The following is a 25,000-nucleotide window of genomic DNA, read 5'->3' on the forward strand; positions in this document are numbered from 1 at the left end:
TTATCGTTCCACCCTGTAGATTATTGATCAAGTTTAAAAGGACGAATAATAACTTTTGTCAGTTGTATATATTTTGTAATGTTTACAAATGCTACAATTTTCATCGATTATAACTTCATTAATTTGGCATTAGCGATATATACGAGGAACGTTCCAAAGGTAATAACTCCTATTTTTTATTCTGTCCCAATTGACCAGAAAAAGATTTCGGATTGAATTGTTATGGGGATTGAATTTCTGTATTCATCATCGGGAAATTTCATCTCGCTCTTGCAGATATTATTTATTTATTTGCTCCCCCACTGAGCAAATTAGGCACAAGGCCGTTTTTAATGTGAGGTAAAAACCAGCTCCCCTAAAAGTAGGCAAAAAGGGGGCACTCTGGTTACCAAAAATAATAATTGTCCCAGTATAGAGGGTTTCCCCTCCATTGACTGGTACAAATTATCTTAAGTGCAGCATCTGCCGGAACAGATGGTATTTATTTGCTCCCCCACTGAGCAAATTAGGCACAAGGCCGTTTTTAATGTGAGGTAAAAACCAGCTCCCCTAAAAGGGGTCACTCTGGTTACCAAAAATAATAATTGTCCCAGTATAGAGGGTTTCCCCTCCATTGACTGGTACAAATTATCTTAAGTGCAGCATCTGCCGGAACAGATGGTGTTTATTTGCTCCCCCACTGAGCAAATTAGGCACAAGGCCGTTTTTAATGTGAGGTAAAAACCAGCTCCCCTAAAAGTAGGCAAAAAGGGGGCACTCTGGTTACCAAAAATAATAATTGTCCCAGTATAGAGGGTTTCCCCTCCATTGACTGGTACAAATTATCTTAAGTGCAGCATCTGCCGGAACAGATGGTGTTTATTTGCTCCCCCACTGAGCAAATTAGGCACAAGGCCGTTTTTAATGTGAGGTAAAAACCAGCTCCCCTAAAAGGGGTCACTCTGGTTACCAAAAATAATAATTGTCCCAGTATAGAGGGTTTCCCCTCCATTGACTGGTACAAATTATCTTAAGTGCAGTATCTGCCGGAACAGATGCTACACTTTGATCTTGACCAAAAGGCCAAGCATCTCGCTCTTGCAGATAATGACAGTGTAGACTCTAAGAAAGCAACTCCTGTAATGGACGTGTGTGAGAAGCAAGATGTGCATTGGATGATGTCAGCAGAGTTAAAAGATGCATTTTGTCAATTTGAGAGTGGCGACAGAGAGCAGGCTGTGGACTACGACTGAGACATAAAAAGATTCTAGACAAAGCGCATTGAGAATGGTGGTAACTATCTAGAAAAATAAATTCTGGAACACAAAAGGTCGTTTTTAATGGTGTTAAAATGTTAATCCAGTTTTTGTAGCTTGTAAAGATTTTAGTTTTTTTAGCTACAAAATAGAAGGCTACACGTTCGAACGACTATCGTATATCTATCTACTAATATATACGAGATGCCTTAAATAACTTTCTAGAGTTTTTTCCAACAACTTCTGGAATGCGCCATTGAAGTCCTCTTGTGTGAGCATGTCAATGCCCATTGTCACAGCCTCTTTAATCTCACAAGTGTTTCATAACAACTTCCTCAAAGGTTTTCCTTGAGCTTAGGAAAAAAAAACGAAAATCACACGGAGCAATGTCTGGACTCTAGGGAGGTTTGAGGACCTGTCTTGTGACAATAAGGCTTTAGTAGCGTGTATTTCAATTCTTGCTGCACCTGTTTCTTTGAACCTGAAATCATAAAAATTAAGCAATTATCTCATAGGATGTATGGCAATAAAATACTGAATTTTCAAGAATCTAAGACAATTTTAAATGTCTGGATAAAAACGCACGGAAACTTATTCAAGGAATTTTGCATATATATATAAAAGCCTGAAGAGTCCTAGAGTGGATGAAACGAGGAATATTCAGTCTAGCTTAATCACTATATATATTTTATACCTTACTAACTACCTCTACCTATTGAGCACTTTTGAAGTAAATACTTAAAGTTTACGCATAAATTTATACTTTCGTATATTAATTTTATGTGAGTAAATGAAGTAGTTATATATACATATATATATATACATATATATATATACATATATATATGTATATATATATGTATGTATATGTATATATATGTATGCATGTATATATACACATATATATATATATATATATATATATATATATATATATATATATATATATATATATATGAAATTTATTACTATGAGTCCAGAATGAGTTTACAAATTGTTTCAGCTAGAGGAAAATCCTCAAAGAGAGGAAAAATCCAACTAGCATCATCAGAATTCATAGATGGACTAAGTTATAAAGTCAAATACTTTTTTTAATACACTCCTACTACTTTAAACTCCAACGTCCTCTCCCCACCACTCCCCCTTCTTTTCTAACTCCCCTTTATCTACGATCTTTCCATTTTTATTTGACTTTATAACTTAGTCCATCTATGAATTCTGATGATGCTAGTTGGATTTTTCCTCTCTTTGAGAATTTTCCTCTAGCTGAAACAATTTGTAAACTCATTCTGGACTCATGGTAATAAATTTCCTATATACTGCTCTGACTACACATTGAGCACTCTAGTCCGGTTTTTTCACCACTGGTAAATAAATATATATATATATATATACGAGGAAAAGTACCCCTCGTTTACTGGGTTCAAAAACAGCCTACAGAAAATGGACTCTGATTTATGAAAGTATGATAGGTTATGAAAAGGAAGGGTTGTAAAGAGATAGCTTCGAATTTGGGGTATCAAAACCAAAGCAAAATATCATGAAAGTAAAAATAAAATAGAAAACCCCCATAATTTATTATACCATACCTGTTCACACTGAAACACTTATCACAATATTCTGTGGATCTATATTAAAACACCTTGTTAAACTTTGTGACATATTTCCATTCTATGGCGGTCAGGCGCGAACGAAGACCCCATAATTTTATTATACCATATTTCTTCAAACTGAAACATAATTATACTAACGCAGCTAGATATGAAATGTCTTTATTAAAGTTTGTGCCTATTTCCATTCTATGGAGGCCAGGCGCGAATGCAGACCCCACAATTTTATTATACCATCCCTATTGAAGTAAAAACATGCTTATCAAAGTATTATTATGTACATCTATATCAAAAAAACTTGTAAACGTTTTTTTTTTAATTTTTAAATTTTTATTTCCATACTTTGTGGACCAGGCGCGTACGTAGACCCCACAATTTTAATGAATCATCATTATGGCAGATCAAACATATCCATTCCTGTGTCTCGATACATCTTCTATCATTATATGTGATCAATTTTCTATAATAGTCAACCATATAGGAGTCTATTCGTGACAAGACACACACACAGACGTTCAGATATATATATATATATATATATATATATCATCATCGGCGGTCACTCGTGTCCGAGTAAGACTGTCCTCCAGTTGGGTGTGTCTGGTTAATAATTTGTCCTTTCTGTGCTTGCGTTTATCCTCAGCAGCTTGATTTAGGTCACTACTATAAAGCGCAGAACCTTTGTGGACAGCGCTCCTCCATGCCAACCTGTTCCCAGCCACGTCCTCCCATGTCTCAAGGTCCATGTGAAACCGCTTTAGATTTGCTTATATATATATATATATATATATAAGCAAATCTAAAGCGGTTTATATATATATATAAGCAAATCTAAAGCGGTTTCACATGGACCTTGAGACATGGGAGGACGTGGCTGGGAACAGGTTGGCATGGAGGAGCGCTGTCCACAAAGGTTCTGCGCTTTATAGTAGTGACCTAAATCAAGCTGCTGAGGATAAACGCAAGCACAGAAAGGACAAATTATTAACCAGACACACCCAACCGGAGGACAGTCTTACTCGGACACGAGTGACCGCCGATGATCGTGTCGCGGGGTTCGAATCGTTCGACTGGTAGTAATCGTGACACCCTGCACTGAAGAATCCCGAAAGGATGAAACACTAGTGTCTGTAGGTATTTAATTATTATAGTAAAGAAAAATAATTATATATATATATATATATATATATATATATATATATATATATATATATATCGTAGCTTCTCAGAACTCAGTAAAATTGCTGTTTAGGTCCTGTTCGTTTCTTTTCCTAATAAAACTGTTAAAACAGAAAAATCAAGATTACTTTATTATGTGTGTGTGTGTGTGTGTGTGTGTGTTTTACTTATACTAATCAACGATTTTTATGTGCACTTTCTTTGTTTTTCTGTCTCTGTGCATCTCTCTCTTTCTCTCTTTCTCCTTTTTTTCACTAGCTCTCTTACTCTCTTTTTCTCTCAAGCTAAAACAATGTGTTTTGGAGAGACCGCTTTGATTGAAAACCTGATTTCAAAACAAACTATTACAACTTTTAACCATAGAAAATAAAAAATTTCTGTTGCCAATTTTTTCTTAAATAAATGTTATAAATTTTCATAAGAAATGGGAGTTATGATTACGTTAGAATATTCTAAATTAATGTGTTTTTACTTAGTGTAAAAAAACAATTGAGTATAAATGTTGATTTAAGCTGTCACCGTGTGCGATTATATATGTGTAAATGAGATAGCTATTCTAGACTCTAGACGTGAGTTTATATTAGCGTGTCTGTTTTGTCAGTAAGAGAGTGCGTTTATGCATTGTGTACATACGCTCGTTTAGGAGGGTGTATAAGGTTTTCTCTCTTTATATATATATATATATATATATATATATATATATATATATATATATATATATATATAGTGAGAATAAATAACAAAAAACTATATTCCAAAATTCATGATGCTGACCATTCTTATAATTTATTCCTTTAATTCTCTTGACTTATACAATTCTTGACAGTATCTCTTTCGTAGCACAAAATCAATCACTTAATTATTATATCAATCAGTGAATCTGTTATGCCCTTAACTCATCAGAAGAAAAAGCAACAATCACTCCGTCAAAAGGAATTGAAATGTGATTTGACATGGTAAAAATCCGAAAATTGGAAGAGAAGCTGCAGTTACCTTTATATTTTTCCATTACGCCATATTGAATTTTTATCAAACAAAGTCATTAAACCAACCATTCGTATTAACAATTTCAATTTATGAATCTTCCACCAAAATGTTCTATTTAATAATTATTAAATTTTTATTATTCTAAGTTTTGTATACATACTTATGAAAATAATATCAACAGATTATAAACTATTATAAATGTTTGTATATACGAAATTAAACTAAACCAAACTTAGTTTAGTTTCATATATACAAACACTGTCAAGAATTGTATAATTCAACAGAATTAAAAGAATAATTTATAAGATGGTCAACATCATAAATTTTGGAGTATAACTTTTTGTCATTTATTCTCTATATTGCTCTGTAATTACATTGAGCTTCTTATATAAGGATTGATATATAATAAGAAAATATATTTTTACATATATATATATATATTAGCCTGGGTGCCCAGCGTTGCCTGGGTGTTTGGAGGTGTGTGTTGAGCAAAAAAAAAAAAAAACGTTGTAGAATGTAGGCAGGCAGGCTCGAACCCGTGAGGTGAAGACGGAAAAGAAAGTGTAGGTGTGTGTAAGGATGTTAATTGAGCAACAACAAAAAGAAAGGAAAATTGACAGCAAAAAAAAGAAGAGTAGTATGCAGGCTCGAACCCGTAACATGCCAGAGGAAAAAGAGGTGAAAAAACAAACTGACTTACTGATGTGCCTACCGTGATTGGGAGGTCGTGGCCGGTCGAAATAACGCCTTTTATGCGACGTCGTAAGCGCGAGTGTTGAATGACTTGCGAAAAATGTCAGTGACAAAAAGCGACTCTCCCTGTGGAAAAGTGCCAAGTTAAGAGCAAAGGAATTAATGTTTGTGGTCAATTTTTCGATATTTGTCGTCCGAAGGGTCGGACCTTAAAATGATACCGATCTCATGAAAATCCATCGCCTCTGTTGAAAATTTTTGCGAGACATACATACATACATACATACATACATACATACATACATAATGATGGCAGCAACTCGTTCTCATGTATTGCCATTACTTAATATATCTCTGGCTCAAATGACGCAAACATGAGTTCAACTAGCAGAAAGTGCCAGACGGTCACCTCCATGAATCTTTTATAGTCCAGCCCATCAACTGATGACCGGGTCCAAGCTCTGGTGCCCTGCCCTGAACACCTACCAGGCCAGAACCTGGAAGTTCCAGAGCCTTTATTGCCATTCACGTCCATGTTTGCATACGTCCTCATTGAATGTCCATTTGCCGTTTCAGGCTACAGCCAGGCTTTTTCTTATCGAGATACGCACTGATTGCAAAGTGTGTATTCCATAGCATATCAAGTAATGCCCGTGCTTGAAGCTTTTTATAGTGAGGAAAGACTTTGCACCGAGACAATCCCACTCTCTAAACAACTGCCACATTGAACCAAAAAGAATAGCAAGTCAACATCATTGGAAGCAGCATTCCCCGCAGGTTTTATATCAGGGTTTTCCTTCTCCTAGAGAGGTTGCCTTCACCACGGCTTACAGAAGCCATTTCCACCCACCATGCCATTTGATCCATGACTGGGACTTAGGTTCTTGGGCACCAGAGCATACTCCACACGCCGGTGAGTCATGTATGTCACAGCTGATAGGGCCTAAACTCCTCTGAAGGTTTCTGTCAAGGTTACCTCACCCTTAGCCTTTGTTAAAAGAACCTTGGCCCACAAGGCAGTGGAGGTCCAGTTATATGGCGCAGGACACTCACCGTTCATCAGAGCCGCGTCTGCGTGGCAGTGGTCACGAGGTGCACGTGGGGTTGATTTGTCTGGGAGAGACATCTGTGTGTTTTTAACACACGTCCACACCAGACCTTGACTACCAACATACATACATACATACATATATACATACATACATACATACATATAAACAGACATGTGAAGTTTTGAAGTTTATATATATATGTATACATATATATAAACTTCAAAACTTCACCTGTCTATTTAAATGTATGTATGTATGCATGTATGTATGTTTACGCGATGAAAGTATAGACCAAAAAGGAAAAAGAAAACACCACATGCATGTCTTTTTATACAAAAAAATAATGAAGGGAGATAATCCAGAGTTCTTAATTTTATCAGTTGAAGGACATAGGGAGACGATCCATATCACTTACTAACAACGGTGAAAGGGGAACAACTCTTCAATATCATAAAATCCATGCTATTTCCAATATTTGGTGTTTATCTTCATTACTTTTAACGCATCTAAAACCAAGCTCCTATCTTTACATCATAAACGCTCTGATCCCCATCTGGCATCAATTGAAATGGATGGCTTTCGTCTACGGGAGGCTCCATGTTTTAATAAGTTTCTGGGATTGACCTTTACTTCTGACCTGAAATAGAACACGTACATCAAGTCTGTTTCCAAGGTCGCTGGAAAAATGGTGGGATCCTTCTACTGCTTCAGAAGATATCTCACTGATGACGCAGTTATCTATCTATATAAAAACCAAGTACGTCCAAGGATGGAGTACTGCTGCCACATCTGGACAGGAGCCTATCCTGCCTTGACAGAGTACAAAATAGACTTTGTGGCCTAGTGGGGATGCCCTTTTCTCTCCTCTGCAACCTCTCTCCCACAGAAGAGACGTTGCGAGCCTGTCTTTGTTTTATCATTACTTCCATGGCAAGTGCTTGTCTGAGCTCTAATCTCTGGTCCCCTCCTCGTCAATCTTTCTTAGAAGTGCACCCCGGTGGAACTCTCTTCCGTTTGCCTGTTTCCCACATGACTACAACTTGGATGTCTTCAAGTCCAACATAAACAAATTCCTGATGAACCATCCCCTTAAGTAAGACACTTTATCAAATCTACATTACTAACGATTACTACGATAGTATTCCATTGATAATTGTATATGAAATAACCCTTATCCATGAGTGGCTTCCGGGCCTTGATAGGTGGTGACTACCATGTAAAAAAATGAAAAATAAAAAAATAATATATATATATATATTATTTATAATATATATATATATATATATATATATATATATATATAACTGATAAATTCAAGTTTGACAATAAGTTTAAAATAAGTTTGCTTCTAAATTAATAGTGTATTTAAGCTGACGAAACACGATGAGATAGCTCATATGTAATATATGCTAAGAGAATGTTATGATATATGCAGTTAAAAAAATGTAGAAATGCCTTCGAGCACGGAGTGTAAATTTGAAACGGCGGAATGCAATAAATTCTTCTACGCGGAGGTTGTCATTTGTTTTGTTGCGTTGATATATCAACACGTATAATGGCTTAAGGAAAATTGTTTTCTCTAGAGAATAATAAAATAATGTTTATCGAGGAATTCATAACGTGTTTTATTCCCCATATTCAAAGCGATTCCTATAATGAAACGAACAAATGTTTTTGATTAAAAATACAAGAATTGATATTCCCTTAAGAATTTTTACATTTTGGTCTAAGCCCAAAGACTAGGTTTTTTTTGTCTTTTTTTTTCAATGTATTTCTATTTACGACTCTGAAATTTTAGATGAGGATTCATTATTCGTATTTTTTGTATTCTCCGGTATACTGTTCTTATATGGAGGATTAATTTAACGTTTCGGTCGCTGTGATCTCCGACCTTCTTCAAGATGAAGAAATTGGTAAAACTCAGTTATAAAAGTCACAATCTTGTGGCGATTGCAGGTTTACCTCTCAGTGCGGGCGATAGTCAACATACAATTGCAGGTTACTTAGGATTCCTATCCTGTCATGAACGACGAAATGTGAGCACGCTACTCCCTAAATCAATTAATGGGTTCGGTTTGAAATTCATAGCAGATTCCACAGTTCATCAAAAAGATTACCGAGTCCGACAAAAGGATTCCCGTATTCGACAAGATACACCTTAAAGAAAATCAGAGGTTAAACCGACCGAAACATTGTGCAAATAACACTCAAGAACAACGACAGTAGATCAATGAATGCAAATAATACAAATATCTTCATGATGTTTGGCACATACTTAGTTTTTTTTTAAAAAAAGGTCACTCTGATCTGGTTGCTTAAATAGCTTCATCGGACTCATCAAAATCCAATCCCAGATATGTACGCATCAACCTAGGCAACAAACCTTTCCTCCTTTTAAAAAGATAGGACAAAAGAGATAACCATCTTCGCATTAGGTGTTTGCCCATGTCAGCCAGAGCAGATATTATACTTTGATCCTAGTCAGGTTGGTATAGATAATCTTCCTTCAATAAAACATGTAATATTAAGTATATTAATTCAGACAATTTTTTTATATTTTTTTTATATTTAGGCCACAGAAAATACACCACGCGGCCTTTATAGCGTAGCAAGAATTCTTTTTAAGGTAAGTATGTTGTTATTTTTACAGTTATCAAGGCGGAAAGTCACTAGAAAATAAGGGTTGAATATATGAAATAGATTCTTTGAAGTTTTCTTCTTTTTTTTTCGTTTCATGAGTAACTGTAATATTTGTTTGGATTTTAAAAGCCTTTTAAAAGGCAGACCCGCTGCAATTATATCAAGTACGTCAAGTACATAGTTTTATATAAATAATTTGCACACACACACACACACACACACACACACACACACACACACACACACATATATATATATATATATATATATATACTCAAGAAAATATTAAAATGCAAGTGAGACACTTTGCTTTATGATTCTTTTTTTTTAATTTTTCGATTTTCCGTATAATCTTTTTTGTATCAAATCAAAAATATTAATACAAATTCCATAGTTGTTGTTGTCACGAGCGCTTTCGATTCGTCCACGAATCATCATCAGGTGTTGAAATAAAAGTGCGAAGGAGCGAAAATGAGAATTAAAAGTGAAAACTAAAATATACAGTAAACAGCGACAAGTTAAAATATATAGAGTCGATGAAAAGTTGATTAAAAATATAGGTCAATTAAAACAAATTTGAGTATTAAAATCAGTAAGTTCGTGGACACCGTTAACAAAGTCCATCCAATATATATATATATATATATATATATATATATATATATATATATATATATATATATATATATATATAACTGCATATACCTGGCGTTGTCCAGTCGAAACATATTGACGGATGGGTGAGGGATTAGTCACATACTACCGAGGATAGACCGAATATTCAAACTTGTTACGAAAAGTGGTCACATGTTAGGTTTAGGAAGCATACAATACATCAATCTTGGCCTATGAAAATCAAACGCAAAATGACTCACAATTTAAAGGGAAATAACTCCCATTGATTAGATAAATGAGCTTCCTTCCGGTTTTAGATATAACTGTTACCAGCTGTTTATAATTGAAAATAAATTAAGTGTAAATTATTTTAAAAATAAATTATATAAATAAACCTTTAGTAATATTTCTAAATAGTACAATTATAAAGACACTATTAAAACTAGCAATTAATAATATGGAGCTAATTATTCACATACACTTTCTTTAATGAAATATGCAAATGAGGTTACTCATTGAAAGTAGATTTTATTTGAATAAATAGTATATATAGAGAAATAATGCTGGAATAAATTTATAAAAGTCCGTTTTCAGTATGAAAATATATTTGTAATATATTCTGTGCATATAAATTAAATTGCAAACCAACAAAAACAGATAGGAATACGACTTTATTATAATAAATATATGTTTATTGAGTAGTACAAATTAAGTTTACGAGCAAAAAGAGGCTGTAAAGAGAATATAAATAGCAGTATTTATATAGGAATCCTAACCAAATAAATGAGCTTAATACATCTAAAATAGGAAATATCATAAAATAACACAGTTAAAGATGAAACATTATAATTTACAAGAATTTACTTTTCAACAGGATACTCAAAAAGAAATATTAAGATATTTTTAATCCGCGGAGTTTCAAAGAATGCGTTCTTTTCATCAGAGGAAAGATTATAGTAAATCTTAATATTTTTATGAGTAACTCATCGGACAATAAATTCTTGTAATTATAATTTACAGTCTTTAATTGTGTTCTTATATATATATATATATATATATATATATATATATATATATATATATATATATATATATATATATATAGTGATGGCATCGTCTTAACGAGTATAAAATTCCTACGTGTGAGACGTCGGCTTGGGTTATAGCTAATTGAGATGACCACATCCCTTGTTGGGTACGAAGTAGGTTTATTCCACTGTCGGATTTCGCCGCGGTTTGCTTGATCTATGTCATTTAATAGGCTTCCTTATGTGTATGGCGTGTTTGCTCAGTTGGTAGAGTACTCGTCTCGAATGTAAGAGGCTCGGGTTTCGAATCTCAAGTTTAGATGTGTCTAACTGACTGAAATCAGGGCGAAAGTCGACTCTTGGTCAACAGACTGCCATGGCTCATGTAAGCTATGATGTTGTCTGGGTGTGGATATATATATATATATATATATATATATATATATATATATATATATATATATATATACTAGCGGGGGTACCCGGCGTTGCCCGAGTGTTTGTTTCCGGGACGGGGGGGGAGTTTTAAAAATGTTATGGTAGGTAAGTAGGAAGGATCAAACCCGGAGTCATGAGTAAAAGTAGGAAAATAAAGTGTGGAAAAAAAAAAAAACATCTGCAACGTTAACAGTTCGGCCACCAAGAAAAGTCCATTCCAGTTGTTTAGGAAAAAAAAAACAAAAAAAACGACTACGGTAGGTCGGCGCGAACGTGAAAATATAATGTGAATTGTCCAGCACGCTAACCACTACGCCACAGAGCACTTTTAAATAACTTCACATGAAAGAACTACGAAGCCAAACCGGTGTCTCTTCTCAACTGTTCCTTGTGAACGATCCCCAAACGGTGTTAGGTGGTGGCAGGGGGAGGAGGAATTTATTAGAGAGAAAATATTTTACCACTTCCAATGATCTTAACCGATTTTGGCCGGGACTTCTCAGCAGAAAAAGTATAGAAATCTAAGATTATCGAGGAATTTGAGAAATAATAAGCCTATAACACACCTCAGATATTGTTCTGCCGTTTGTGCATATTATATTTGCATGAAATATCTTGATTTTTAATCCTATTAAGGTCAAAATCCGACGAGAAAAAATGAGTTCATTTTATTTATATAGAAGATAGATAGAAGATAGAATAGAAGAAGATAGAAGATAGAAAGAAGATAGAAGAAGAAGAGAGAAAAAATGAGTTCATTTTATTTATATAGAGAAGATATGCTACAAATACTTGTTTAATTTATAACAATACTGTTTTTATTGTTCTAATTAGCCGCGATTAGCAATTAACTGAACAATCTTACATCTCCTCCTCTTAGCTACCCATGTATTTATTTTAGCCTTCGCAATCGATGTTAGTTTCAGCGCTTTCTAATATTTCTTAATGTCGATGTGAGCATGTATAGAAAGCATAACGCTATTCTTTGTTAGTGTTGCCATTTAATTTACACCTTGTCTGTATAGAGCACAAACGTATATAAATTAGCTGACAAAATAATTATATATGAAAGTCTAGTAGTCGTGTGGAAAGTATGTAGTATTATTATATTAGTATGATTTAATAAAGTCCGGATTTAAGGATCGTTAGAGGTTTTGGGGTGACTCTTATTATTCCAGGTTTACGTATCGTGTGAACGTTTTATACCCATATGTTCTTATATACGTTTAAGGATTCCCAAACCAAAGTTTAATTTTTGTCACCACCTTTTCTCGGACCACCACTTGACCCCAATAAAAATGGACTGACCTTCTCTTACGGAAGCATGCAGTTTCGACAAACTTCCTGAGATTGATTTGCATTCCTTACCTGAAATGGAATATTGCTGAGAAAATGGTTAGATCATTCTACCGCTGAAGAAATTATCTCACTTCCGATGCCATTCTCTACATATACAAGAACCAAGTACGTTTTAATATCGTGTAATGTTGCCATATCTGGGAAAACCGTCTTTGTAATATTTTCCCGTCCCTACTTCATCTTTCATCTTTGCGATTGTCTCTCTGTCCTATCGTTATTTTAATAAGAGATGCCTTCAAAATTAATAATTGGTTGTTCCTATTTGCAATGCCTTCCCACTGGACAGAGTTAGACACCAGGGTCGTTTTTTAACGTGGAGAAAGGGAACAAAAATATAAAATTGTCTCAGTCGTGAAGGATTTCTCCTCCACTGACAGAGAACAAGAAATTGAAGTGCAGCATCTGAAGAACAGATACTATGGTATTTATTTGCTTCCCCACCGAGCAAATTAGGCACAAGGCCGATTTTTAATGTGAGGAGTGAAGGGGAAATGGGGACCAACTCCCCGGCGAGTAGGGGAGCTGGATAGTGACAATTGGTATGAAGGGTTGCCCCTACATTGACGAAGGTCTTATGTGTGGGGTCGCCTCCACATATGGCCTTTGCTTGCAGTATCTGCTAGAACAGATGGTATTTATTTGCTCCCCCACCGAGCAAATTAGGCACAAGGCCAATTTTTAATGTGAGGAGTGAAGGGAGGGGGAAGGGAAAGGGGGGACCAGCTCCCGAGAGGTGGGAAATGGGAGCTGGTTAAAGGTCAGGCATGTGGGGTCGCCCCCACATCTGGTCTTTGCTAGTCATAGCTAGTCCTAGCTAGTCATAGCTTGCAGTATCTGCCAGAACAGATACTACACTTTGAGATATTAAATCTTTTATTCATGTTAAAAAAATACAGAAAAAAAATCAACGATGAACAAAAAACTTAGGCACATGGCCAACTCAAAAGGGGGGATTTTGGGGGTCGTTGGTCATCCTTGTCACACCAGAACTAAACAAAGTCAAAAGTTTCTCCCAGCTAGTATCTTCTTTCACCATAATACCGCATTCACCCTTTCATATTGGGGGACGTCCTAGTAACTCCCAATTTTTAAAACATTTTTTATTGACGTGTAAAAACAAAAAAGATAACAATAAAATGGTAACAATAATTCATTTGTGTCGAGGGAGGGGGAAGAAAAAACAAAAGGTGATTAGTAGGACCCTCCCAACCCCGTCTAGTTGATAGACTGCCCGTTCCACTAGGTTTGTAAAAGGAACCTCGCTTCTGCGGGTCAGTCTCTAGGTGGGGATGCCCTCTAGATGGGGGTGAATGGAGAAAATAAAATTTTGTGGGTAAGGGATGGAGGTTAGTTTGTATTTCTTTTTCTCCAAGATGGGTAAAATTTAGAGGAAGGGGTGAAAACAAAAATTGCAGGTAAGAGGGGATGGGGATCTTGGAGGCTTCCTAATCGGGGAGGGATGGAACCCACACTCAGCTAGCTGAGAGACTACTTGTTTAATTTAACTTTACAGAACTGCGCGTTGCACACCTAGGCGGGGAACACGTATTCAAATTTGGCTCCTCTTCGTACACACAGACTTGCCACATGTATCCATCTTCTGTCAAATGCCGCGCGATGCAGCCTTCTTCTATCACATCTGATCTTCACCCGTAGTTGGTGTTTAAAGAACGCGATCAGATCTTGATCAGAAAAAGACAACACCCCCCCCCCGGCAACCTTGCAGACGCGACGTCCAAATCACCATTCTCGCCACGGCCAGAATCGTAACGTAGACCATTTGTCTTTCCCGGTCCCACGGCGGCCTCACGTTGTCCACAACATTGGATACAGTAATTGGGCGAGGATGCTCAGGATCGATGCGAGCCGTCACCCCACTGACATACGACCAGTACTGGTGGAGTTCGCGGCAATCGAAGAAAGCGTGATCCGTAGTTTCCACAGCCGTTGTCCCACAACGGGGACAATCAGGCAACTCCAGAAACCCAGAACTGCATTGTATGTTGTTGAGTGGAAGTGCATTTCGGGCCAATCGCCAGGTCAGAGAGAACTCCGAATTGTTCAGATGACTCGAACCTGGCGCCCAGCTCCACGCAGAGCGGATCTCACTCTGCTGCCACCCCAAACGCGCGCATAGCGGGTCGTCAGCGGCCCCCTTCACTAGATCCCTGTGGAGTTCCCTACGGGTAGCAGTCACAAGGTCACTGGACCTTGGTAGTCGTTTTAGCGCGGCTCGGCACTCTTTCATGTAGGCAGATTCTCCCCGCGGCCTGCGACGGCTCTCGATGGAAGGGTCGAGAACGAGGTCGGGGAAGGCGGCAGTAACCACGGGGTGCCACGGTTGGTCCTCCTGCATATAGTGGCTCAGGAAGGCCAGCCTCTCAGCATCTCGATGACACTTCAAGTCCGGCATTCCCAAGCCTCCCTCACACGGACGTTGAATACAGACCTGTCTGCTCACCCAGTGTCTTCCTCTGTCCAAAAGGAGCGAGGACAAGAGTTCGACAAGAGCTTTTAGGTGTTGTGCAGGCAGGGGAAGTACGCCCAGTCGGTAAAGGATGAGAGGAAAGACGTAAGTGGCGCACGCCTCAGCTCTACCCTTTAAGGAAAGTTTCCTAGGAAGCCACGAATTGACTGCAGCCTCCACCTTTGACCGTACCTCCAACCAATTCTTGTCAAGCTGGAGACCCGGTCCGAACCACACGCCGAGGATCCGGACCGGGCCATCTGTCCAGCTGAAGGGCGCAGGGAGGTTTGCGTTGCCACTCCATGCGCCCAACCGCAGTCCTACCGACTTGTTGCGGTTTATCTTGGCCCCTGTAATTCTTTCGTACCGTGTGAGTGCCTCCGACACGACCTCAATGTCTCTGAAGCCCGACACGAAGATCGTGACATCATCGGCGAACGCGGATACCTTGGCAGCTGAGCCGCCAGGCAGAGCCATTCCGCGCAGGGCCGAATTTGCCTCCCCATGTCTCAGCTTGCGGAGAAGAGGCTCCAAAGCCAGGACATAAAGCAGGGGCGACAGCGGACAACCCTGACGAACCGACCGAGAGATAACAAAGGGTTTCGAGCGCTTTCCGTTGACTTGCACGACAGCCATGGGCTGTCGATACATTATGGAGATCCACTTGCAAAAGTCCGGTTTAAAACCGGCGGCCTCTAAGACAGATGCCAGGAAACGATGGTCGACCCTATCGAAAGCTTTGGACTGATCTAAGTTTATCAGCGCGGCTTCCGTGTCGTCATCTATTCCCCCCTCTAGGATCATGCGGATCAGGTGCAAGTTGTTCTGAATCGATCTCCCCTTCACAGCGTAGTTCTGTTCCGGTTCAACCAACTCGTTGATAACAACCTGCAGCCGATTCGACAGGACCTTGGCCAAAATCTTCAACTCTGTGTTTAGCAGAGTTATGGGCCTGTAGTCGTCTAACTCTTCCCCTCCATGCCCGTCACCTTTCTTCAGCAATGTGATCACTCCCTTGGTCACCTGCCCTGGGATGGATCCCTGAGCAAACCCATGGTTGAACATATCCGTCAGAAGAGGCAGAAACATGGGCGACAGCCTCAAGTACAGTTCGTATGGCAGACCATCAAGTCCTGGCGATCTGTCACAGCTGACCTGCTTCAGCGCAGTAAAGACCTCCTGCTCCGTCACCCGGCCCTCGCAACCAGCCGCTCTAGCCGCCTCGAGGCGGGGAGAGTCGGCCAAATAGTCGCTAAACTCAAGGACCGGAAGATCGGGCTGCTGCGTAAAACGCTCCTCGAAATGTTCTCAAAACCCCTCGCAGATCTCCCGAGTCGATTCCAGGGTGCGTCCATTCGGATGTTTGATTTTTGCAATGTATTTGTCCGAGCCACGCCTAGAAACCTCACGGCGCACGTCTGCATCAGAATTGACTGCTTCGTTGCCTATCTTTCTAAGCCTAGCTCTAACTACTTGGCCTTCGTAACGCTCGCTAGTCTCGCGTAGAAGGTCCTGCTTAGCTAGTTCCTGACTAACCCTATCACCCTCCCCCGTAGCCTGGGCTAGTTTCTGCTCTAGCTTCTTCTTCGTCTTGGCCTTATCTAGTGCGAGGCGCTGGGCATACTTGACGGAGAAGCTTCTGATCTTGGCTTTGAGACCTAACCACCACTTACTCCCGGTAACCGCCCCCACTAGTGCCTTTTTAATCAATTCTCTTAACTGATCTTGGAAGTCTTGTATCTCCAGAAGGGAGGTGTTTAACTTCCAGTACCCCGCTAACTTAGGCCTATTTCCTAGCTTCAGCCGGGCCATAACTAATTTATGGTCCGTCTGGCCTAGCCAAGTGAACGTGGGACAAGATAAGAAGTCTACTTCGCCTCTCCTAACTAACATCCTGTCCAAATAAGTATTTGGATAGGAGGAAACACTATTGGTCCACGTCCACATCTCCCGCCCTGGATGCTCGAACTGAAACCTGTCGACCAGACCGCATCTAGCCATCAGATCAGCCAGGCTGGACTCGCACCTCTCCGATCCTCTAGCTCCGCCTCCTACCTTATCTATGTCGGGGTCTAAGATGGAATTCCAATCCCCCATTAGCACTACCCACTTCCGACAATCTACAAACGAAACACAGAATCTTTTACGGCAACATCGGCCACAACCAGCCTACCCACTGCATCTCTATGGACAACGTCGACCGTTGCCGACAGGGTACGTTTAACCAACACGGAAACTCCCTTCCCCCGCGGGCTGCCATATGCTGAGAAAACCTCAAAGTCTCGGGCCAGCACCTGACAGTCCACAGAGGAAACGAAATGCGTCTCCTGAATCGCAGCAACATCCACTCCCAGGGACAAGAGGTCGTGCCGGAGGCGAGCCGCCCGGCCTGATGATCTCAAGCCCCTCGCATTCAGACTAGCCAAATTCAAAGCCATGGTACCTACCTTAAGGTGTGTTACACTCAGCTCCGAAGTCAGCCGGGGAAAGGACACCGACGTTGTGTGCAATGCTCAAGGTGGTCAGGTTTTTCATGTCCTGACCTTCTCTCACAATGCCGCCGACATCCAAAGGGTAAGTCAATTTAAGGGCCCTATAGAGTGACGGATGGACCAACACTGGGACCCTTCCCTTGCATTGTTTTGCGAGTTCCTCAAGGGAAGGGTCATTTTTCCTAATCAGTTCAATTCCCGGACCAGCCCCTTCAGCGGCTTCCAGCATTGTCCACACGTTGGTTTTACAGGCCTCAGGAAGCCTGACGAAAGTTGTTAGCCGTGGGGCGTCCGGGAAATTAGAGGGGACATTAACGTCTTTTCCCCCTATCTGTTGGAAGTCCAGCAGAGGTTTTAAATTTTTTCTCTGCCGGTGTGGTAAGCCCATTGCCACAGACAGGGGGTCTACAAAACAAAGTTCCTCTCTCGTTTCGAGGGCGAGAGTCCCTGTTGGAGTGAGTCCGTAAGTGGGAGAATCTGAAGGGTCTCTCCCCCTCCCGGGTTCATTCTTTTCTTTCTGGGATGGCGGCTCAATTTGCATTGGTGTGGGGACGAGTGTCTGTGTGGTGTCTGGTGTTGGTGTTGGTGTGGTGTCTGGTGTTGGTGTTGGTGTTGGTGTTGGTGCGGTGTCTGGTGTTGGTGTGGTGTCTGGTGTTGGTGTTGGTGCGGTGTCTGGTGTTGGTGTTGGTGCAGTTTCTGGTGTTGGTGCAGTGTCTGGTGTTGGTGCGGTGTCTGATGTTGGTGTTGGTGTTAGTGCGGTGTCTAGTGTTGGTGCAGTATGTGGTATGGGGGTGGAAGTGGGTTGTGTTGTTGTTAGAGGTGGTGTATGCTCACAGGGAGTGGGGGCTGCCTTTTCTTCCCCTTTCCTTTTCTTTTTTATTCTTTTGAATGAACCGGGGAGTGGTGAGGTTGAGTTCCTCTCCCTCTCACTAGCAGATTCATCCTCAGAGGAGCAGTGTTTTCTTCGCTTGATCCCCGTCTCAATTGGTGTGGGGACCGTTGGTTGTTGCTGCTCCTCTAGTTGTTGTTTCTCCGGTTGGTGCTGTTGCTTTTCTGGTTGCTGCAGCCGTTTTTGTTGCTGCTGCTGCTGTTCTGGCTGTTGCTGCTGCTGCTGTTTTTGTTGTTGCCGCTGTTTTCGTGGCATTGGTTGTGGCATTGGCCGCGGCAGCTGATGTTGTTGCTGCGGCTGGTTCAATGGCTGGTTTGGCTGCTGCTGCTGTGTCTGCTGCCATGGCTGTTGCTGCGGCTGTTGTGGAGGCTGCTGTTGTTGTTGCTGCCTCAGTTGTTGGGTTGGTTGTGGGACGGTGGCAGATGGGATTGTGGGCTTCCATTTCCGCCTCATTACCGTGATCCATTCCTCCCTTTTGGCCTCCTGCACAGTTTTGGGTTTCCTCGGTGCTGGGGTTGGTGCTCCGGTTGCAGGAGTTGTGACAGCCTGTTTGGACACTGGTGCTGTCTCAGAGGTTGGGACCGCCTTTAGTGTCACTTGAGTAGGAGTTGACCTTTGAGGGCAGCTCTTGGCCATGTGACCCTGTTTTTGGCAGAACCAGCAGTGCGGACGACGCCCCTCCACTACTACTGTCATAGTTGCCTCCTTAAATGTCAGCTGTGCTGGTATCGCCTGGAAGCCTTCTTTCTTTAGCCTCATGGCCACAGTGTAGCTGCCCAAGTGCATGCCGGTTTTCGACCGCACTGGGGTTATTTTTTCCACCTCGCCGAACTGTGTGAAGAAGGATCCCAGGATTTCTGCTGATATTTGCATAGGTACATTGAATACCTGCACCCGGGTCCTTGTCCTGCCCTGGTATTCGGGCTTTAGTTTTATTCTCCCATACTTAATTTCCTGTAGGGAGAGTCTCTCCGCATCTTCCTTGGTGGGTAGGAGGATGTCCCACATGGCGTAGCTCCTCTGGTACAGGTATAATACCGGGATGTTTAGCTTGTGTAGGAGCCCTGCCATGTCTTCCTTTTTCATCCCTAGGAGGCGGTTTTCCGGCATATCCGAGATGATGAGGGAGAGCACTCTGTCTTCGATTGCCTCCCAAGCGCCTGGCACTGGTTTAATTTCTGCCCCCTCTATGTATTGTCTGTACTTGGTCAAGTACAAGTCTCTATACTCTTGAGGGGACAGTTGCTTCTCTACAGTCTTCCCCCATGCCGACCCTCTTGTTGGTGTTGGATCTTTGGTGAGGTTGGACTGTTTTTGCTGTTCCTTGGCGGAAGGGTTGCTATTTTGAGGGGCATTTCCCTTTCCGCTTTCCTTTGGGACCGACTCTCACTGCTCTATACTTCTTCCAGGAAATACTTCCCTTTTTGGGGAGTCGGCCTCCTGGGGAGCATTGTCCTCTTTATTGTCCTTGGGAGCTTTTGCCCCTTTTGTTTTGGGGAGGTCTAGGCTGTATGCCCCCTCGTTTTCTTGATTTGCTCCCCTTTTGGGGCAGTAGCCCTCCTGGGGAGCACTGTCTCTCTTATCGTCCTTTGGGGCTACTGCCTCTTGATTTTTGTTGTCAGAGCGGGATGCCCTGTCCAACATTGTTTTTTCTCCCCTTTGTGGGGAGTCGCCCTCTTGGGGAGCACTGTCTCCCTTATCGTCCTTTGGGGCTACTGCCTCTTGATTTTTGTTGTCGGAACGGGATGCCCCGTCCAACATTGTTTTTTCTCCCCTTTGTGGGGAGTCGCCCTCTTGGGGAGCTGCTGGTGAGTTTTCTCCCTTCTGGGGGGCGTCCTTCGGTTTAGTGTCCGGGCGGTATGCCCCGTTGCTTTTTGCTTCCCCTGTTGGGGAGTCGTCCTCTTGGGGAGCAGTTTTTCTTGTGGTAGCCCCCTGGCTGGGGGTATCGGTATTGGTGGTCCCCGGGCTGGGGGTGTCCATTTTTGAAAAAAGCTCTCTCTTCCCTGTATAATTCACCAAAATGAGTGACGTGGAGTCGGCGTCTAAAGTGGGGGCCGACTTTGGCGCCAAAAAGAAGTGGCGCCAAAGGCGGCAAGAGGGGAGATAGAACTGAGAGAGGGAGTGGGAAGTTAGTGGAGGGAAGAGAGAAAGTGTTTCCGACCCTCCCTCGCGGGAAGGTCGTAAATTATCAGCTCGGATCCCCCCGTGAGGGGGGAGAGCAGAGAAAGACAGACCAAGTGGGGGTGCGGACAGAACGCTACCCAACAAGCTCGCCGGGCACGAGAATGTGTCGCCAGAACAACATTGCCTATCGCTGTGTATGTATCAGAGAACAGATACTACACTTTGATCTTGTCCCGAACGCCAAGTAACTAATTATTAATTAATAATTGGTTGTTACTAAAATGTACATTTCATTTTCAAAGTTTATCTTGTATAAAGTAACGTATCTGTTTTTACTATCTTTTTTTTTTTTTTTTTTTTTTTTTTTTTGCAGTGGAACTATTCGATGGAAGAGAAAGGTGAGTTTATTTTATCTTTTATGTATATTTATGTATTGTACTTTTTTTGGAGATCATTTTTAACTGTATTCTCAGTTCACTCTATAATATTGCTCATAACATTTACACTTGCAATTTATTAAGTCGGTGCAAAAGTTTTGCCGATTTAAAAATGTCACACTAAAAATGAAAATCAGTGTATTTGAAAAACTGTATTCACAACAAAGTCTTTGTACTTTATAATTTGATTGTTAGGTCTTAATCTGAAATATTAACCTAACCCATGTTCAATATTCTTAAATGATGTTAACCTAGGGCCATCTAAATAGTTTTGTAATTCAAAGGATAATCCGAGGGAGCTAAGTTCGGGGAATTTGCAAGATGAGGCAAGATTTATCAACTAAATTATTATAGATCTTTAGTCAGTAGTGCTGTATGATGACGAGCGTTATCATGATGGAAGATAGCGCCCTTTTTGTTGACTAAAGAATGTCGCTTTCGGGTTTACATGGTTGAGAATATTGCAGACAAATAAGAACAATGCTTTCATAATCTGAGATATTCATAAATTAATCAAAATCTTCCATAAAATAAATCTCACCTGTCTGTTTACATGTATGCATGTATGTATATATGTATGTGTGTATGTATGTATGTATGTATGTATGTATGAAAGGGCTCCCGTAAGCCGCGGTGAAGGCAACCTTTCTAGGAGAAGCAAATCCCTGATTTAAAAAACCATAAAGATGGAGACCAGTACCCGCATTAAGCTGGTCAGCAGTTTAACTTGTTGCTGGCTATCTTGCTCTTGCTTGTTGCGGGATCTCAACATTTTGAACCGAGAGAGAGAGAGACTTAGTTGTCGTACAAAGCTAAGACTCTGTAACATCATCTGTGTATAGATACTCCCTCAAGCATTTATTTGTTAAAATGGTCCTGTGAGGATGGAACTAATTTTTGGGCTCATGGACTTACAGTGTCTGAGGGAGTGGCATTCGTCTGACAAGACGTTGCAATCATCATCATATATGTATGTATGTATGTATGTATGTATGTATGTCTGCCTGCCTAAAACTTTCGACAGAGACGATGGATTGTCACGAGATTGGTATCGTTTTGAAGCTCGACCCTTCGAACGACAAATATCGAAAAAGTGGCTAAAAACATTCATTCTTCACCCTCAACGTCGCACTTTTCTACAAGGAGGGGTTGCTTTTTTCTCCGATATTTTCAAAAGTCATCCAATCTTTTCGATTGACTAGCCTTAATTTAAATCTTCGTAATTTCCGGTTTGGCGATGGACGCAACGGCAAAGACATGTTCTTTTTTCTTACGTCGATTTCCTTCTTCGCGGTACGGGTTCGAGCCTGGCTGCTTACTACCACATTTTGTTTTTTGCTCAACAAATACCTCTAAACACCCGGGCAACGCCGGGCACTCAGGCTAGTAATATAAATAGATCACAATGATACAAACTAACCTTGGTGATATATTCAAGGAATAACAATATGCATGAAATAAATTACAATGGTTTAAGGTGTCCCTTCTACAAACCGACAAATATTTTTGCACCGATCTGATAATATCAACATAGCGGCTTAATTGGATCAAATATTTCATCCGCTAGCTCCCAGTAGTACACATTTAAATTCCCGCATTCATCATTCATTTTTAATTTTAATTTCATCTGCATCTTAAAATATTTACGTATTTCTGTTTTTAAACTGCTATGGCTACTAGTTCCAAAACTATATTAATCATATCATTTTATAATCATCTGTTTATCAAGTATCTTTAGGGTATCCCATTTTAACTATCTTCTGAATCCAACCCCCAAAACAGTTGCGAAGTGGTTAACAACACGGACTGAAAATCTGAGTGTGCCAGGCTCGAATGTAGTCCATTCCTCCAAACAATTATCACCAAATTCAAACCTGACCTTGTGTCTAACTGGAAGGGGGTAAATAAGAACACTTCAGAAAGCAGTATTTTACACTTGCGTGACAAAACAAACCCTATTGCCATTGGAGCCTAAGAGACGCTTGCAATAGGGACCAAATTTATAGCAACAATCTGACTGGGGAGTTCGGCAGCAAAATGGTTACAATGATTTAAAATATTTTCTTCGTAATTCTTTCATTCTCATTACTTTTGAATTGATCTTATTAATGTTAGCATCCATGATCAATCAACTACTTAAATAAAATAAAAGTGTTTTTATACATACATGCCGGTTTTGATACGTGCTGTTCTTTTAATTATATGCATTGTCCTTGTTTTTTCGGCATTGCCGTTTCATGAAAGTTGTTTAGTGGTTGTCGAGCGTCTCGCCTGCTTAATTGGATGAAGAAAATTTCCCTTGCTGGAAAAGAACAAGGAAGACGTTTGTTGATTTTTCTTCACGGTTTTATTGGAGGGAATAAATTTAAGAACAGAGACAGAGAGACTATAATCAAAATCATTTATCTCTTATCTTCTTAACTTACTAACGTGAGAACTGAGCGACGCAACGGATAGTGGCATCGGTAACATTCAGCCTAGATTATTGTTGCATTATTTTGCCGTGTAGCATTTGTATCACTTCCTGAGAACTTTGAAACTTTTGTTTTCTCCACGAAAGCGTGACGTCCTGCCATATCGGGATCGTTTGCCTATTTTCTCTAGAGAGTTTAGCATTTGCTCACCTGCTTCAACCCATGTCATTCGTCTCTGGATACATTTCTGGTTTTGGCTAGGTTATCCTAAGAGATATTAATGTAAACCCTGTATAAATTTTAATGGCTAAATTAATCGCTACTGACTGGCGTAGGGTTCGAAACATGTAACAGATTTTAAAATACTTATGCCAAAATAGTTATAATCAGTCATATAATAGTTACTAGCATGGAAACCTGACGTTACCCGGGATTAAATAAGGATTAATGAGTGTTCCACCTTTCAATTCTTTTTTTTTTGTCATCGAAATCGGTGAAGCCTATTTTTCAATAAAAATCAATTAACTGCCTGCTCTAGTGGGGAACCCTCCTGCGTGCACCGGGAGGAAGTTTCACATGCCTCCCCGCAATGAATAAGTCCACAAGACTAGTCTATATTTCACTGTAGAGAACCTACTATTGATTTTATAAAATTATTTTTATATATTGGCTTGAGTTTAAGTTTAATATGCAAAAGTCAAGTATCATGGTTCAATTGTGCTCTAAACAGAAACATTTATTTTGAACGCACCCCTGTTTTATCAAAGAACCTACTGTTAATTTTCTGCGCTACGCCTTTCTGCTTCTACGGTGATAAGACTTCTCACATACCCTAAAAGTGTATTGACTTTGTTCAAAATCGGACTGTTGCGTCTTTATTCAGATTTTTTCGATTATTGATTTTCGATAGAGGAATTCCGGGACAAAACCATTCTAAGCACACTCCCAGACAGATAAAGTGCATTTATGTGAAATCTATATGAAAAAAAAAAATCTCGGAGACCATACGGAACGAACTCCAGCAGAGGCAGACACTCACACAGACAAAATGACTTTTATATATAAGTAAAGATAATAAAGTTTATTAGACATAATGATGTTGACACACCAGTTCCTGTTAGATCATCGAAGTTAGACGACGTGAAACCTGGCTAGTATCAGTTGGCTGATTATTTGGAAGTTGTAGGCACTGAATGTCATCTTCCTATCATCGGGATATACATGCCACTTGCTCGTGAATACCATATCGTCTGTAAAGTCTCTATTGGGAAGGACGCAACAACACCATGTCTTATCGAATTGTTTAAAGCAGTTGATTTTATATCTGTTAAATCTACCTCT

At 40.2% G+C, this 25,000-nt stretch overlaps 1 protein-coding gene across 2 annotated transcripts in view; it reads left to right on the plus strand.

Annotated features, from left to right (window-relative positions):
- LOC145254842 (uncharacterized) overlaps nt 1-25,000 on the plus strand; it is an 88,672-nt gene that overhangs the window by 56,045 nt on the left and 7,627 nt on the right. For both annotated transcript variants that reach the window (XM_080113680.1, XM_080113679.1), the window contains exons 12-13: nt 9,329-9,382; nt 21,182-21,206. In XM_080113680.1, the coding sequence (XP_079969806.1) occupies nt 9,329-9,382; nt 21,182-21,206 (79 nt within the window). The remainder of the gene's footprint in view (nt 1-9,328; nt 9,383-21,181; nt 21,207-25,000) is intronic.

Source organism: Euprymna scolopes, chromosome 30 (genome assembly GCF_053919585.1).
Source record: "Euprymna scolopes isolate OS-2025 chromosome 30, ASM5391958v1, whole genome shotgun sequence".
NCBI lineage: Eukaryota > Metazoa > Mollusca > Cephalopoda > Sepiida > Sepiolidae > Euprymna > Euprymna scolopes.